A 16,549-nucleotide genomic window follows, 5' to 3' on the forward strand; every position below is an offset into this window, starting at 1 on the left:
CCTCTCTCACACACACTCCTCACACTCCTCTCACACACACACTCCTCTCACACACACACTCCTCACACTCCTCTCACACACACACTCCTCTCACACACACACTCCTCACACTCCTCTCACACACACACTCCTCTCACACACACACTCCTCACACTCCTCTCACACACACACTCCTCTCACACACACACTCCTCACACTCCTCTCACACACACTCCTCACACACACACACACACACACACTCCTCACACACGCGCTCCTCACGCTCGTCACACACGCACGCTCCTCTCACACTCACGCTCCTCACTCACACTCTCCTCACACACGCACCTCTCACACACGCACCTCTCACACACGCACCACTCACACACACGCTCCTCACACACCTCACACACGCGCTCCTCTCACACACGCTCCTCACGCTCCTCTCACACCTCACGCTCCTCTCACACCTCACGCTCCTCTCACACCTCACGCTCGTCACAAACGCGCTCCTCACGCTCGTCACACACACACACACACGCTCCTCACACACTCACGCTCCTCACACACGCTCCTCACACACTCGCGCTCCTCACACACTCGCGCTCCTCACACACTCATGCTCCTCACACACGCTCCTCACACACTCTCCTCTCACACGCTCCTCTTACACGCACTCCTCACACACCTCACACACGCGCTCCTCTCACACACGCGCTCCTCTCACACACGCGCTCCTCTCACACATGCTCCTCACGCTCCTCTCACACCTCACGCTCCTCTCACACCTCACGCTCGTCACAAACGCGCTCCTCACGCTCGTCACACACACACACACACTCACGCTCCTCACACACTCACGCTCCTCACACACTCACGCTCCTCTCACACACGCTCCTCACACACACTCCTCTCACACGCTCCTCTTACACGCACTCCTCACACACCTCACGCACGCGCTCCTCTCACACACGCTCCTCACGCTCCTCTCACACACACGCTCCTCTCACACACACGCTCCTCACACACTCTCCTCACACACACACGCTCCTCACACACCTCACACACGCTCCTCACACACCTCACACACGCTCCTCTCACACCTCACACACACGCTCCTCTCACACCTCACACACACGCTCCTCTCACACACCTGAAAAAACACGCTCTTTACATAACCCTCACACACACGCAAACACTTTACACACTCCTCACACACGCTCCTCTCACACCTCACACACACGCTCCTCACACACGCTCCTCTCACACCTCTCACACACGCTCCTCACTCTCACACTCTGCTCTCACATGCTCCTCTTACACGCACTCCTCACACACCTCACACACACGCTCCTCACACACATGCTCCTCTCACACACACGCTCCTCTCACACACACGCTCCTCACACACACGCTCCTCTCACACACACGCTCCTCACACACACGCTCCTCTCACACACACGCTCCTCACACACACGCTCCTCTCACACACACGCTCCTCACACACACGCTCCTCTCACACCTCACACACACGCTCCTCACACACACGCTCCTCTCACACACACGCTCCTCACACACACGCTCCTCTCACACACACGCTCCTCACACACACGCTCCTCTCACACCTCACACACACGCTCCTCACACACACGCTCCTCACACACACGCTCCTCTCACACCTCTCACACACGCTCCTCTCACACACCTGAAAAAACACGCTCTTTACATAACCCTCACACACACGCAAACACTTTACACACTCCTCACACACACGCTCCTCTCACACCTCACACACACGCTCCTCACACACACGCTCCTCTCACACACGCTCCTCACACACACGCTCCTCACTCTCACACTCTGCTCACATGCTCCTCTTACACGCACTCCTCACACACCTCACACACACGCTCCTCACACACCACACACACGCTCCTCACACACACGCTCCTCTCACACCTCAGACACACGCTCCTCACACACACGCTCCTCTCACACCTCACACACATGCTCCTCTCACACACCTGAAAAAACACGCTCTTTACATAACCCTCACACACACGCAAACACTTTACACACTCCTCACACACACGCTCCTCTCACACCTCACACACACGCTCCTCACACACACGCTCCTCTCACACACGCTCCTCACACACACGCTCCTCACTCTCACACTCTGCTCACATGCTCCTCTTACACACACTCCTCACACACCTCACACACACGCTCCTCACACACATGCTCCTCTCACACACACGCTCCTCACACACATGCTCCTCTCACACACACGCTCCTCACACACACGCTCCTCTCACACACACGCTCCTCACACACATGCTCCTCTCACACACACGCTCCTCACACACCTGCTCCTCTCACACACACGCTCCTCACACACATGCTCCTCTCACACACACGCTCCTCACACACATGCTCCTCTCACACACACGCTCCTCACACACATGCTCCTCTCACACACACGCTCCTCACACACACGCTCCTCTCACACACACGCTCCTCACACACACGCTCCTCACACACATGCTCCTCTCACACACACGCTCCTCACACACATGCTCCTCTCACACACACGCTCCTCACACACATGCTCCTCTCACACACACGCTCCTCACACACATGCTCCTCTCACACACACGCTCCTCACACACATGCTCCTCTCACACACACGCTCCTCACACACATGCTCCTCTCACACACATGCTCCTCTCACACACATGCTCCTCTCACACACACGCTCCTCACACACACGCTCCTCTCACACACACGCTCCTCACACACACGCTCCTCTCACACACACGCTCCTCACACACACACGCTCCTCTCACACACACGCTCCTCTCACACACGCTCCTCTCACACACACGCTCCTCACACACACGCTCCTCTCACACACACGCTCCTCACACACACGCTCCTCTCACACACACGCTCCTCACACACACGCTCCTCTCACACACACGCTCCTCACACACACGCTCCTCTCACACACGCTCCTCTCACACCTCTCACACTCTCCTCTCACACACGCGCTCCTCACACACACGCTCCTCACACACCACACACACGCTCCTCACACACACGCTCCTCACACACCTCACACACGCACCTCAGACACACGCTCCTCACACACACGCTCCTCTCGCTCCTCTCACACCTCTCACACTCTCCTCTCACACGCTCCTCTCACACACACGCTCCTCACACACACACGCTCCTCACACACACGCTCCTCACACACACGCTCCTCTCACACACACGCTCCTCTCACACACACGCTCCTCTCACACTCCTCTCACACACACGCTCCTCACACGCTCCTCTCACACACACGCTCCTCACACGCTCCTCTCACACACACGCTCCTCACACGCTCCTCTCACACACACGCTCCTCACACGCTCCTCTCACACACACGCTCCTCACACGCTCCTCTCACACACACGCTCCTCACACGCTCCTCTCACACACACGCTCCTCACACGCTCCTCTCACACACACGCTCCTCACACGCTCCTCTCACACACACGCTCCTCACACGCTCCTCTCACACACACGCTCCTCACACGCTCCTCTCACACACACGCTCCTCACACACACGCTCCTCTCACACACACGCTCCTCACACACACGCTCCTCTCACACACACGCTCCTCACACACACGCTCCTCTCACACACACGCTCCTCACACACACGCTCCTCTCACACACACGCTCCTCACACACACGCTCCTCTCACACACACGCTCCTCACACACACGCTCCTCTCACACACGCTCCTCTCACACACGCTCCTCTCTCACACGCTCCTCTCACACACGCTCCTCTCACACACGCTCCTCACACGCTCCTCTCACACACACGCTCCTCACACGCTCCTCTCACACACACGCTCCTCTCACACACACGCTCCTCACACACACACGCTCCTCACACACACACGCTCCTCTCACACACACGCTCCTCACACACACACACGCTCCTCTCACACACACGCTCCTCACACACACACGCTCCTCACACACACACGCTCCTCACACACACACACTCCTCTCACACACACGCTCCTCACACACACACACGCTCCTCTCACACACACGCTCCTCACACACACACGCTCCTCACACACACACGCTCCTCTCACACACACGCTCCTCACACACACACGCTCCTCTCACACACACGCTCCTCTCACACACACGCTCCTCTCACACACACGCTCCTCACACACACACACGCTCCTCACACACACACACGCTCCTCACACACACACACGCTCCTCACACACACACGCTCCTCACACACACGCTCCTCACACACACGCTCCTCTCACACACACGCTCCTCTCACACACACGCTCCTCTCACACACACGCTCCTCTCACACACACACGCTCCTCACACACACACACGCTCCTCTCACACACACACGCTCCTCTCACACACACACGCTCCTCTCACACACACGCTCCTCTCACACACACGCTCCTCTCACACACACGCTCCTCACACACACACGCTCCTCTCACACACGCTCCTCTCACACACGCGCTCCTCTCACACACACGCTCCTCTCACACACGCTCCTCTCACACCTCATACACACGCTCCTCACTCACACACGCTCCTCTCACACCTCACACACGCTCCTCACACACCTCATACACACGCTCCTCACTCACACACGCTCCTCTCACACCTCACACACACGCTCCTCACACACCTCATACACACGCTCCTCACTCACACACGCTCCTCTCACACACGCTCCTCACACTCCTCACATACGCGCTCCTCACACACACACGCGCTCCTCACACACACACACTCCTCACACTCCTCACACACACACTCCTCACACTCCTCTCACACACACTCCTCACACTCCTCTCACACGCGCTCCTCACACACACACTCCACACACACACACGCGCTCCTCACACACACGCGCTCCTCACACACACGCGCTCCTCACACACACGCGCTCCTCACACACCTCACGCTCCTCACACACCTCACGCTCCTCACACACCTCACGCTCCTCACGCTCGTCACACACGCGCTCCTCACACACCTCACGCTCCTCACACACCTCACGCTCCTCACACACACGATCCTCACACACACGATCCTCACGCTCGTCACACACGCGCTCGTCACGCTCGTCACACACGCGCTCGTCACACACTCACGCTCCTCTCACACACGCTCCTCTCACACGCTCCTCTCACACGCTCCTCTCACACACGCTCCTCTCACACATGCTCCTCTCACACACGCTCCTCTCACACACGCTCCTCTCACGCTCCTCTCACGCTCCTCACACACACGCTCCTCACACACACGCTCCTCTCACGCCTCACACACACGCTCCTCACTCACACACGCTCCTCTCACACCTCACACACACGCTCCTCACTCACACACGCTCCTCTCACACCTCACACACACGCTCCTCACTCACACACGCTCCTCACTCACACACACTCCTCTCACACCTCACACACACGCTCCTCACACACCTCATACACACGCTCCTCACACACACGCTCCTCACACACCTCATACACACGCTCCTCACTCACACACGCTCCTCTCACACACGCTCCTCACACACATGCTCCTCACACACACCTGAAAAAACACACTCTTTACATAACCCTCACACACACGCAAACACTTTGCACACTCCTCTCACACACACACACTCTTCACACACACGCAAACACTTTACACACTCCTCTCTCACACACACACACACACACACACACACACACACACAGACAGCTGACAGACTCCACACGCGCACTCCTTTCCTCACATGTAATTGTGATGCATTGATTACAGAGGTAGTGAACTGTGCAAAGCATTATGGGTACCAACAGTGTCTCACAACCAAGGCACACTACTGCTCAGGCACGATAACCACCTTACAGGCACCACATACTCCAATCTCTCTCTCCCTCTCTCTCTGTTCTCTCTCTCCCTTTCTCTCTGTTCTCTCTCTCCCGCTGTTCTCTCTCTCCCTCTCTCTGTTCTTTCTCCCTCTCTGTTCTCTCTCTCCCTCTCTCTCTGTTCTCTCTCTCCGTTCTCTCCCTCTCTCTGTTCTCTCTCTCCCTCTCTCTCTGTTCTCTCTCTCCCTCTCTCTCTGTTCTTTCTCCCTCTCTCTGTTCCCTCTCTGTTCTCTCTCCCTCTCTGTTCTCTCTCTCCCTCTCTCTCTGTTCTTTCTCCCTCTCTCTGTTCTCTCTCTCCCTCTCTCTGTTCCCTCTCCCCCCCTCTCTCTCTCTCTCTCTCTCTGTCTGTCTTTCTGTCTCTCCCTGTTCTCCCTCGTCTGTCTGTCTGTCTGTGTCTCTCACTCTCTCTTTGCAGTATTGTGTATTATTCTGAATGTGCTCTGATTGACTGTCTCTCTCTCTTCAGGCCTAGTTGAGGCTGCAGTTGATGACGCACCTGAGGCAGGTGTGTGCCCACTCTGAGCATGGCCACTGACCCCGCCCATTTTTACTCACTCACTAATAAGCTTGCTTGTTATTGGCTGCCACCGCTAAACTAACAGCTATGCGCTGCAGTTTTTATTTACCCGTGACGCACTGCATAAACACCTTGTTTTAAGGTTGAGGCTACCATGCTAGCATGATTAGCATAATCGACATCATATGATTTACACCACCTATTTGGCAACCATATTGACGTTGATCTTAACAGTGATGGTTGCTGAAATAGGACATTTATTTCATTTCTTGTTGGCTGAGAACACGGTGGGGCATGGACACTGCATTTCCTTTCAATTTTTCAGCTTCCTGTTTGCACTTTTCTTGCTTCTTTTTGTTATTATTCTCCAGCGTTGTAGAAATAACATTATTTAAGTTTGTTTTAATGGTCACCCCATCTGCTTCACCTGCTGGGAACTGCACTCTGCGTGCCACCACCATCACTGCTGTGGGGGTCTTGGTACGAGCTGAACAGGAAGTGGGAAGGGCTATTTTTGGATGTGGGATTGTGATTGCTGTGATTAATGAATGATTAATGAAACATTAAAGATATGTTACACCACCATCCCCTAATTAAATATCTCATTATCTGTAGCCGCTTTATCCTGTTCTACAGGGTCGCAGGCAAGCTGGAGCCTATCCCAGCTGACTACGGGCGAAAGGCGGGGTTCACCCTGGACAAGTCGCCAGGTCTAATTAAATATTCTCTCCAAATTTCTATTAAATCGTACTTTATCAGAGAGAATTTACCTCCACAAATTACCCCAGGTACCTCACTAATTTACCTCCACAAATTACCTCAGGTACTCCACTAATTTACCTCCACAAATTACCTCAGGTACTCCACTAATTCACCTCCACAAATTACCCCAGGTACCTCACTAATTTACCTCCACAAATTACGTCAGGTACCCCACGAATTTATCTCCACAAATTACCTCAGGTACTCCACTAATTTACCTCCACAAATGACCTCAGGTACTCCACTAATTTACCTCCACAAATTACCTCAGGTACCCCACTAATTTACCTCCACAAATTACCCCAGGTACCTCACTAATTTACCTCCACAAATTACCCCAGGTACCTCACTAATTTACCTCCACAAATTACCTCAGGTACCCCACGAATTTATCTCCACAAATTACCTCAGGTACTCCACTAATTTACCTCCACAAATTACCTCAGGTACCCCACTAATTTACCTCCACAAATTAACTCAGGTACCCCACGAATTTACCTCCACAAATTACCTCAGGTACTCCACTAATTTACCTCCACAAATTACCTCAGGTACCCCACTAATTTACTTCCACAAATTACCTCAGGTACCCCATGAATTTACCTCCACAAATTACCTCAGGTACTCCACTAATTTACCTCCAAAAATTACTTCAGGTACCTCACCAATTTACCTCCACAAATTACCCCAGGTGCCTCACTAATTTACCTCCACAAATGACCTCAGGTACCCCACGAATTTACCTCCACAAATTACCTCAGGTACTCCACTAATTTACCTCCACAAATGACCTCAGGTACTCCACTAATTTACCTCCACAAACTACCTCAGGTACCCCACTAATTTACCTCCACAAACTACCCCAGGTACCCCACTAATTTACCTCCACAAATTACCCCAGGTACCTCACTAATTTACCTCCACAAATTACCCCAGGTACCTCACTAATTTACCTCCACAAATTACCCCAGGTACCTCACTAATTTACCTCCACAAATGACCTCAGATACTCCACTAATTTACCTCCACAAATTACCTCAGGTACTCCACTAATTTACCTCCACAAATTACCTCAGGTACCTCACTAATTTACCTCCACAAATGACCTCAGATACTCCACTAATTTACCTCCACAAATTTCCTCAGGTACCTCACTAATTTACCTCCACAAATTTCCTCAGGTACCCCACTAATTTACCAGAGAAAATTCAGACTACTCAAGTGAGGTACTCTCCTAATTTGTCCCACTAACCTGTTTACTACCTGGACAGGAAGAAAGAGATACCACACTAATTTAACTGAGTAAACTTACCTCCACAAACGTCCCTAGCACAGTGTCCCATTTCTTTTCCTTGCTAAACTGTCTGAGCGGTCAGCGATAATTTACCCCACTGATCTTTTTGCTTCCCCCAACTACAGCAGAGTGGCATGCAACTGCATTCCTACTTTGCCCAGAATAGTGCACCAAAAATTTACCCCGTAACCCATTTTCCAAACAAATTGCTTGACTGGGATACCCCAATTTTTTACCTCACTATTCCATTTATTTCCCCAACTCCCCCAGAGTGGCATACCACTTATTTACACCATTGACCAGTTGACTTCCCTTCCTAAAGTTCCCCACTCTGGCACTAGACCATTAGATTTTCTTTCCCAAATTGCCCTTATAAACTATTCCAGTAATTTACAATAATTTTACCTTCTCAAACTGCCCCAGAGCGGTACATCACTTGTCTATTCACTACCCATGCTATCGATTTATAACATCTTCATTCCGACCTTCTCCAGATGCAAATAACTGGCATCCAATAATATCTAAGTGTGTGGGGTTGGGTTTGTGTTTAGGACTTCTGGAGGAGACAGAAAAGCTGATGCAGGAGAAGGTTGATGTCCAACGTCAGGCCCAGAAGGATCATGCAGAGCTTCTGGACCAGGTGAAGCAGTTGGAGGTGGAGCTTGAAGAGCAGGTGAGAGCCATGGCCAAGCTGGAGGAGATTCACCTGTCTGAGAGCACTGACCTCCGGCAGCAAATCCACGCTCTTGAAAAGCAGCTGGAGAACAACCGGCGCTTCCTGGATGTGAGTTCAGAGACATCTGGGCACATAGTAATAAGGCACAATGTTCTGAGCTGACCTTTCACCTTTTTACCATTTCCTGTAGAGTTCAAGGTTCTTGCCTGGATTTTAACTCAACCCGTCTTACTCGTCCTTTGACTATTTGAGCTTTGTCCTTTCTAAGCTTTGACCTCACTTATAAACTTTGACCTTTCAGGAGCAGGCTGCAGACAGAGAGCATGAGCGAGATGTATTTCAGCAGGAGATTCAGAAACTGGAGCAACAGCTAAAGAGCAGCAATAAGCCTCAGGCTGACCATAGAGAGGTACAACATTAATTTACTCCACTGATGTACCCCATTACCCTATTTACCTTCCTAAACTACCCCAAAGAGGTAGCCTACTAACTTACCCCTTTGACCTGTTGACCTTCCTAAACTGCCCCAGAGAGGTACCCCACTAACTTACCATAACAAACATCACAAACTCATGTATCCCTCAATCTACCCCTGACCAAGGTACTTCACCTTATCATTGATGTGTAAGTTTTAGAGGATCCCTGCTGTCCTCCTCCATAACTTCTGTTGGTTTTATACCAAGAGCAGAAACACACCACCCTCCTCCTGTTTCTGCCCCGATTGAACTGAGCACTGCTGATCCTGTTCCTATAAACAATAGAGACTCTAGAGCAGGACCTGCCCACAATAGAACAAAGAGAAGACAAGAAATACAGGGGGCTGCAAAAGTAGGTATACAGTAATGAAAAACCAAACGTTTGCACAAAATGTAAGTATTAAATGAAACCTAGCACCACTATTATAATACTGGAATAATCCTTACTGTATACCTACTTTTGCAGCCCCCTGTATAACCTGCCTTAAATAAACCCTGTCTCTATTTTAGGGGTAAATACAGCGATCAGCCATAACATTAAAACCACTGATAGGTGAAGTGAAAAGCATTGATTATCTCATTACAGTGACACCTGTCAAGGGGCGGGGTTTATTAGGCAGCAAGAGAACAGTCAGTTCTTGATGTTGATGTGTTGGAAGCAGGAAAAATAGGCAAGTGTAAGGATCTGAGCGACTTTGACAAGGGCCAAATTGTGATAGCGAGATGACTGGGTCTGAGCATCTCCAGAATGGCACATCTTGTGGGGTGTTCCCGGTATGCAGTGGTTAGTACCTACCAAAAGTGGTCCAAGGAAGGACAACCGGTGACAAGGTTATGGGTGTCAAAAGACGCATTGATTCAAATAGGGCACGAAGGCTAGCCCATATGGTCCAGTCCTACAGATGAGCTTCTGTAGCACAAACTGCTGAAAAAGTGAATGCTGGCTCTGGTAGGAAGGAGTCGGAACACGCAGTGCAGTTTGCTCCGTATGGAGCTGCGTAGCTGCAGACCGGTCAGAGTGCCCATGCTGACCTCCTGTCCACTGCTAAAAGCACCTACAGTGGGTACATGAGCATCAGAACTGAACCATGTAGCAATGGAAGAAGATGGCCTGGTCTAACAAATCATCTTTTCCATCATGTGGATGGCCAGGTGTGTGTGTGTGTGTCTCTCTCCCTCTCTCTCTCTCCTGGGGAAGAGAGGGCACCAGGATGCAGTGTGGGTAGAAGGCAATCTGGCCGAGGCCGTGTGATGCTCTGGGCAGTGTTCTGCTGGGAAACCTTGGGTCCTGGTGTTTGTGGCTGTTACTTTGATGTGTACCACTTTCCTAAATATTGTTTCAGACCAAGTTCACCCCTTCATGGTATTGGTATTCCCTAATGGCAGTGGCCTCTTTCAACAGGATAATGAACCCTGCTGCACTGCAAATATTATTGAGGAATAGTTTAAGGAACATGATGGAGTTCAAGGTGTTGATTCGTGCTCCAAATTCCTCAGATCTCAGTCTGATTGAGCAGCTGTTGGATGTACTAGACAAACAAGTCTGGCCCATGGAGGCTTCACCTCGCAACTTGCAGGACCTGCTGTTAATGTCTTGGTGCCAGATACCACAGCACACCTTCAGAGGTCTTGTAGAGCCCATGCCTTGACTGGTCAGAGCTATTTTGAAGGCACAAGGAGGACCTATGCAATATTAGGCAGGTGGTTTTAATGTTCTTGCTCATCAGTGTAAATCCTGTTCTATTTTTTTTCAGGGGTAAATAAAGCTCTTCTTTAGGGGTTGAAAGAACTGTCAAACTTTCCCAATGAAATACAAGCAGAGACTGGTGGAGAACTTTAATTCCAGATGTTAGGTGATGTCACTACAGGTGTTGCAGCAGTTTACTGATCAGCAGCTTTGCTTCAACTTGAGTAGAAATCCTCACACATGTTCTTTATAATCTCACTGTAATTATAACACTTTTTTCCCCTTCATTTGTATTCCCTTCATCTCCTTCCATCATTTCTGTGTTTGCTTTTTTCTTTTTTTCATACTTTCTCATTTCCTTTTTTCCTTCTCTCCTTCCTCCATTGATTCTTTTCTTCTTTCCTCTTTTTTCTTCCCTTTCTTCATTTCTTTCTCCATCTTCCTTCTTTTTTCATTTCTTTTTTATACGTTTATTTTTTACCTTCTTTTCTTCTTACTATCACTCTCTCTTTCTAATCTTCCCTTTCTCCATTCTTATTCTCCTAATTCTCTTACTCTTCCTCCATAACCCCCTCCTGTTCTTTGTCTCCCTCACCTTCTGGTTTTTCATCCTTTTTCCCTCTACATCACGCCTCCTTTTGTCCCTCTTTCTCTTTCATCCCCATCTTTCCTGTGTATTTTTTTGGCCTTAATCTTTCCACATGTATCTGTCCTCTCTCTCTCTCTCTCTCTCTCTCTCTCTCCCCACCGCCGTCTCTCAGGTGGAGGAGCTAAGCGTGGCCCTGCAGGAGAAATCTGATTGGTGCAGTGAGCTCTTGCTGCGAGTGGAGCAGCTGCAGAGGGATGTGCAAGAGCGTGACGAGGAGATCGAGAGGCAGGAGGAGCGTGTGAGGGTGTTGGAGGAGGTGCTCGTATCCCACGACAACCGTGACATCACACCAACCAGGGTGAGCATTTTAGCACTGCAGTCCTAGCTTCAGCTATTAGCATCACCCACCTCATGGGTTCAGTGTTACCATGACAAGTGTGTGTGTGTGTGTGTGTGTGTGTGCGCGCGCGCAGGAGGACAGTAAGCAGTATGCCTCCATGGCAGGCGGGGCTGATGCCACACTGGAGGCTTTACTTCAGACCGAGAGAGAGGCTCTGGACAGGAAAGAAAAAGAGGTACTTCCTGTCACATGACTCAGCTGGTCTGTGTTGCTCCAGCAGTTACGGTAGCTTGTGTATGTTGGTGTGTTTACAGTAGGCGTGCTGCTGTGGTGTTTATGGTCGTTTGTCCACTTGTTTACCCATGACCACTGTAGATTGTGAATCTGGAGGAACAATTGGAGCAATTCAGGGACGAGCTCCAGAACAAGAGTGAGGAGGTTCAGCAGCTCCACATGCAGCTGGAGATCCAGAGGAAGGAGATTAGCACACAGCAGCAGGATCTTCAGGCTCACACCAACTTACACATGGTGAGACATGTTTCTTTAAAGAGTAAAATAATGAGCTTGCATGATTAGATAGCAAGCAGTGTGTGTGTGTGTGTGTGATGTTGATTTGTCATTTTCACACCTGCTAAGACCAACAGCGTGAGGAGGAAGTACACTGTGGAGTCTTTCTGATACTCCAGCAGTGGCAGTGTTATGGCTGACTGGTTAGTTACGGTGATCAGACATTTTCCTCACTTAGAGATTTTTTTTTTTCAAAATACCAATTAAAATGCATTCCTGTCCTTTTGTGGCTCAGCATGCTGTCTTTCAGCTGCTCTCGCGTTCACCATATCATTTTTTTTTTTGGAAAAGTCATTCTCTGAAATATTTCCTTCTAAAGTCTTATTCTGATTGGATTCTTTTTTTTTTAACTCAAAACAATAATATATAGATGAAGTTTAATTTAAAAGGGTGCTGCAGAGAAGGAACATTTCTGGGCTTTTTAGTTTGAGTTTTAACACGTTCATGTTCACACGTTATGATCATGTGACTCAGGCTGTGCCACGCCCTCTATAACAAGCTCTTATAATAAAGATTAAAACAATCAGCTCTATTAAAATCAGGTTTGTGTAGGATGTATAGAATATTCAGTGTGAAGCACATGACTGTTACCATGGAAATGTAAAAACGTAGCAATGCTAGCTAGCTACGAGTGAACAACGACATCAATCAGCAAATGAAACTGTGAACAGTGAATTTTAAACAACTAAGATTGTTTCCATGGCTGTCATTAAAAAAATGGTTTGGTTCTGAAATAATATGCGATATTAAGTGAGAAGCAGGTAAACGCCAGCTCCTGCTGTTGACTGTAGAAATTCAGTCCAGTCCTGCGTTATTACAGTCGCTAGCTCCTGCTCCTTTGAATCTGCCTTTGCTCTGGTTTTTTTTTTTTTTGATTGGATTCGTTTTTTCCTTTTCATTTTTAATGCTTCCATAACATAACTATAACCATCATTTTATTTATTTATTTATTTATTTATTTATTTAAGTATTGGTCAAACAGTAAAAAAAAAACCAAAAGCATTTACACAAACAGCATAATTATCAGGTTGTTCAGGTTCATTTAAGGCAAATCATTTGATCATCTTTAACTCTTGAAGGTCTTGGAGGAGAAGAACAGACAAATTGCTCTTCTTAATGAGCAGATTGCTAAACTTCAGCTTTCGGAAACTACGAAGCCTGATGACAAGGTAACGGCTCACACGTGTTGCAGGACGGGCGTATTTGTGTGTACCCGCTTGTGTGTGTTTTTGTCATACCCGCTTCTGTTTTTAACCTCCGTCTGGGTCCAGGTTTTAAGTTCCGTTGGTGTATTACTGCAATAGGGTTTATTGTTCTTATACTTTTTTTTTTTTTTTTGCTTCTTATTTATTTATTTATTTATTTATTTATGTTTTTTGTGATGTGTAACAAAAATGTCCCATTTTTAATGAGTGCAAGTAATAGGAGCTTATTACAGAAACTGCACTTATTAAACACTGGGTTGTGTTACTGTGTTACTTACAGGTGTATTTTTTTTTTATGCATGTAAAATTAACAATATATAATCATTTACAAACATGGGGTGAAATTTTTAACACCTGTAAATATCCTCCTGATTGGATATTTGTGGTGGTCATTCTGAAGCTGTCTTCTAAAAGGTAATGGGTAAAGATGCAAATTATACCCAGTTCCAAACATCTGTGCATTTACAACTTGCCTAATTGACTGGCTTGTGAATCCATAATGTTAACTGTAGTCCATTTTAAGTATGTGTGATTTGGCATGTGAAGGTCTTGGAGGTTTGGCTCACATACCTGAGCCAAAATCTGAACCTGTAGACGTACCATTGCTTTTAAACATCTGAGCACAGATTATTGGAACAGTGTGCTATTTGAGTTGTCCCTATCAACTATTCCTTGTTTTCTTTCTTTCCTGACTTTCTTTATGGGTTATCATGCCCTCAGGAAGTGGAAGTAAAGAATGCACTGGTGCGTGAACTTGAGTCTCAGGTTGAGCACCTTCGTGGAGAACAGGATCGGCTCAAACAAGACAGCGAGGAAGAAGTGGAGCAGCTAAACTCTGTAATTGAGAAACTACAGCAGGAGCTTTCCAAAATTGAGCACAAACAATCTGCCAATGAAGAGAAGGATGATGAAGAAGACCAGCATGATGAACTAAAACAAAAGATGGACAAAATTCAGAGAGAGCTTGACACCCTCAAGGAAGACCATGCCTCACTTCTCAGCAAATATGAATCCCTGCAAGAGGAAAGAGAGACCAAAGAAGAAAAGCAGAAGGACAATGAGATACGAGTTCTTGAACTTGAAGACATGTTGAGGGAGAAGACTGCAGCGATAGTGGTGGCCCAAGTTCAGATTCAAGCTTTGGAGGAAAGTGCCACGTCCACAGTGACCAGTTTAACCCAGCGAGTGGGGGAGCTAGAGAATTGCCTAGAAGACAGAGAGATGGAACTGAGTGATTGTAGAGCAGAGGTGGATAAAGTGCAATCTGAAGCAGGAAACCTCCATCTGAAGATCTCTCAGCTGGAGGAGAAACTCAAGGAGAAGGTAGCCACTTTGAGCCAGTTGGTCAATCAAGAGCATCTTGAAACAAAGGTCCAAACCAAGGAGTCTGACTGTAAGCTACAGAGTGAGACATTTTTGGATGACATTGAGAAAGACATGGAATTAAAGCTGGAACATGGAGAACCCATTGCTGGGAATGAGGTGGGATTAAAGCAGCAGAGTGGGATAGTACTGGATCAGGAGAATGATGGAAAAGAGTTGGACTCAATAGTTATTGCTGGAGAAAAAATGGAATCCAAGCAAGGTAGTTCAGAGATGGAGGTCGAACAGTTTGCGGTAAATAAAACTGAGAATGTGGTCCTCCTGATGGAGAAGTTGAGAAATCTGGAATTAGATCTGAGTTCCATGGCACAGGACCAAGAATTGCAAAAACATCTGCTCGCCAGTTCAGAAGAGGAAGTTGAAGAGTACAAGAAAACACTGACTAAGCTCATGGAGCTGCTCGACCAAATAAAAACATCTACATCACCTGCAGTGGTAAGTGTGGAAGGCACAGATCAGTCATAACTCTGCTCACTTAGTGAATACAGTGTATGAACATTGTTCTAGCCCAATGTCAGGATTTTCAAAACATCACAGTATCAGCTCAGTTGTTATCAAAGTGTCTAACATTTGAAAGGCATAAAACACTCCTTTATCATTTAATGTAGACTTGTTTTTGTTTGTCACGCTCACCAACAAGTAGCTTCTTTTGAAGACCTTCACCTGTCTAATATGGTTGAAGTTTTTATTTAAAATATTATCAAGATGGCTCCAGCACACAGCATGCAATAACCTGCTACGCTATGAATTCTGCATTTGTCAGCATGCAGGAATGGATGAAGAATTGGTGGAATCAGAGCACAAGCTTTCTTTTTGGAACATAATATTTTAGCATCACATTTAAGTCTTTCTCACATACAACCCCATTCTTCATCAGAAACTGCTGTATTATTGTAGAAAATAAAACCGTATTCCTTGTGTTGAAGTGTTGTAATAATGGCCTCTTGGTTTAGACCTCGAGTGAATGCGTGACTGAGATGGAGAAGCTTGTTCAGGACCTGCAGGAGCTCAAAGAGCAATCAGAGGCTGCTAAGGAAGAGCTGGACAGCTGCAGAAATCAAAACCAGAATCTGCAGGAACAGATACAGGTACAACATTCG

At 48.2% G+C, this 16,549-nt stretch overlaps 1 protein-coding gene across 5 annotated transcripts in view; it reads left to right on the plus strand.

Moving 5' to 3' along the window:
* The window catches only part of LOC132882276 (A-kinase anchor protein 9-like), a 285,166-nt gene that overhangs the window by 134,569 nt on the left and 134,048 nt on the right, over positions 1-16,549 (plus strand). For 3 of the 5 annotated variants that reach the window (XM_060915567.1, XM_060915571.1, XM_060915569.1), the window contains 9 exons: positions 6,420-6,458; positions 9,078-9,310; positions 9,504-9,611; positions 12,127-12,312; positions 12,428-12,529; positions 12,670-12,822; positions 13,941-14,030; positions 14,787-15,884; positions 16,403-16,537. In XM_060915567.1, coding sequence (XP_060771550.1) covers positions 6,420-6,458; positions 9,078-9,310; positions 9,504-9,611; positions 12,127-12,312; positions 12,428-12,529; positions 12,670-12,822; positions 13,941-14,030; positions 14,787-15,884; positions 16,403-16,537 — 2,144 coding nt within the window. The remainder of the gene's footprint in view (positions 1-6,419; positions 6,459-9,077; positions 9,311-9,503; positions 9,612-12,126; positions 12,313-12,427; positions 12,530-12,669; positions 12,823-13,940; positions 14,031-14,786; positions 15,885-16,402; positions 16,538-16,549) is intronic. The other 2 variants (XM_060915570.1, XM_060915568.1) reach the window with 2 other exon arrangements.

The sequence above is a fragment of the Neoarius graeffei genome, chromosome 2 (genome assembly GCF_027579695.1).
Source record: "Neoarius graeffei isolate fNeoGra1 chromosome 2, fNeoGra1.pri, whole genome shotgun sequence".
NCBI lineage: Eukaryota > Metazoa > Chordata > Actinopteri > Siluriformes > Ariidae > Neoarius > Neoarius graeffei.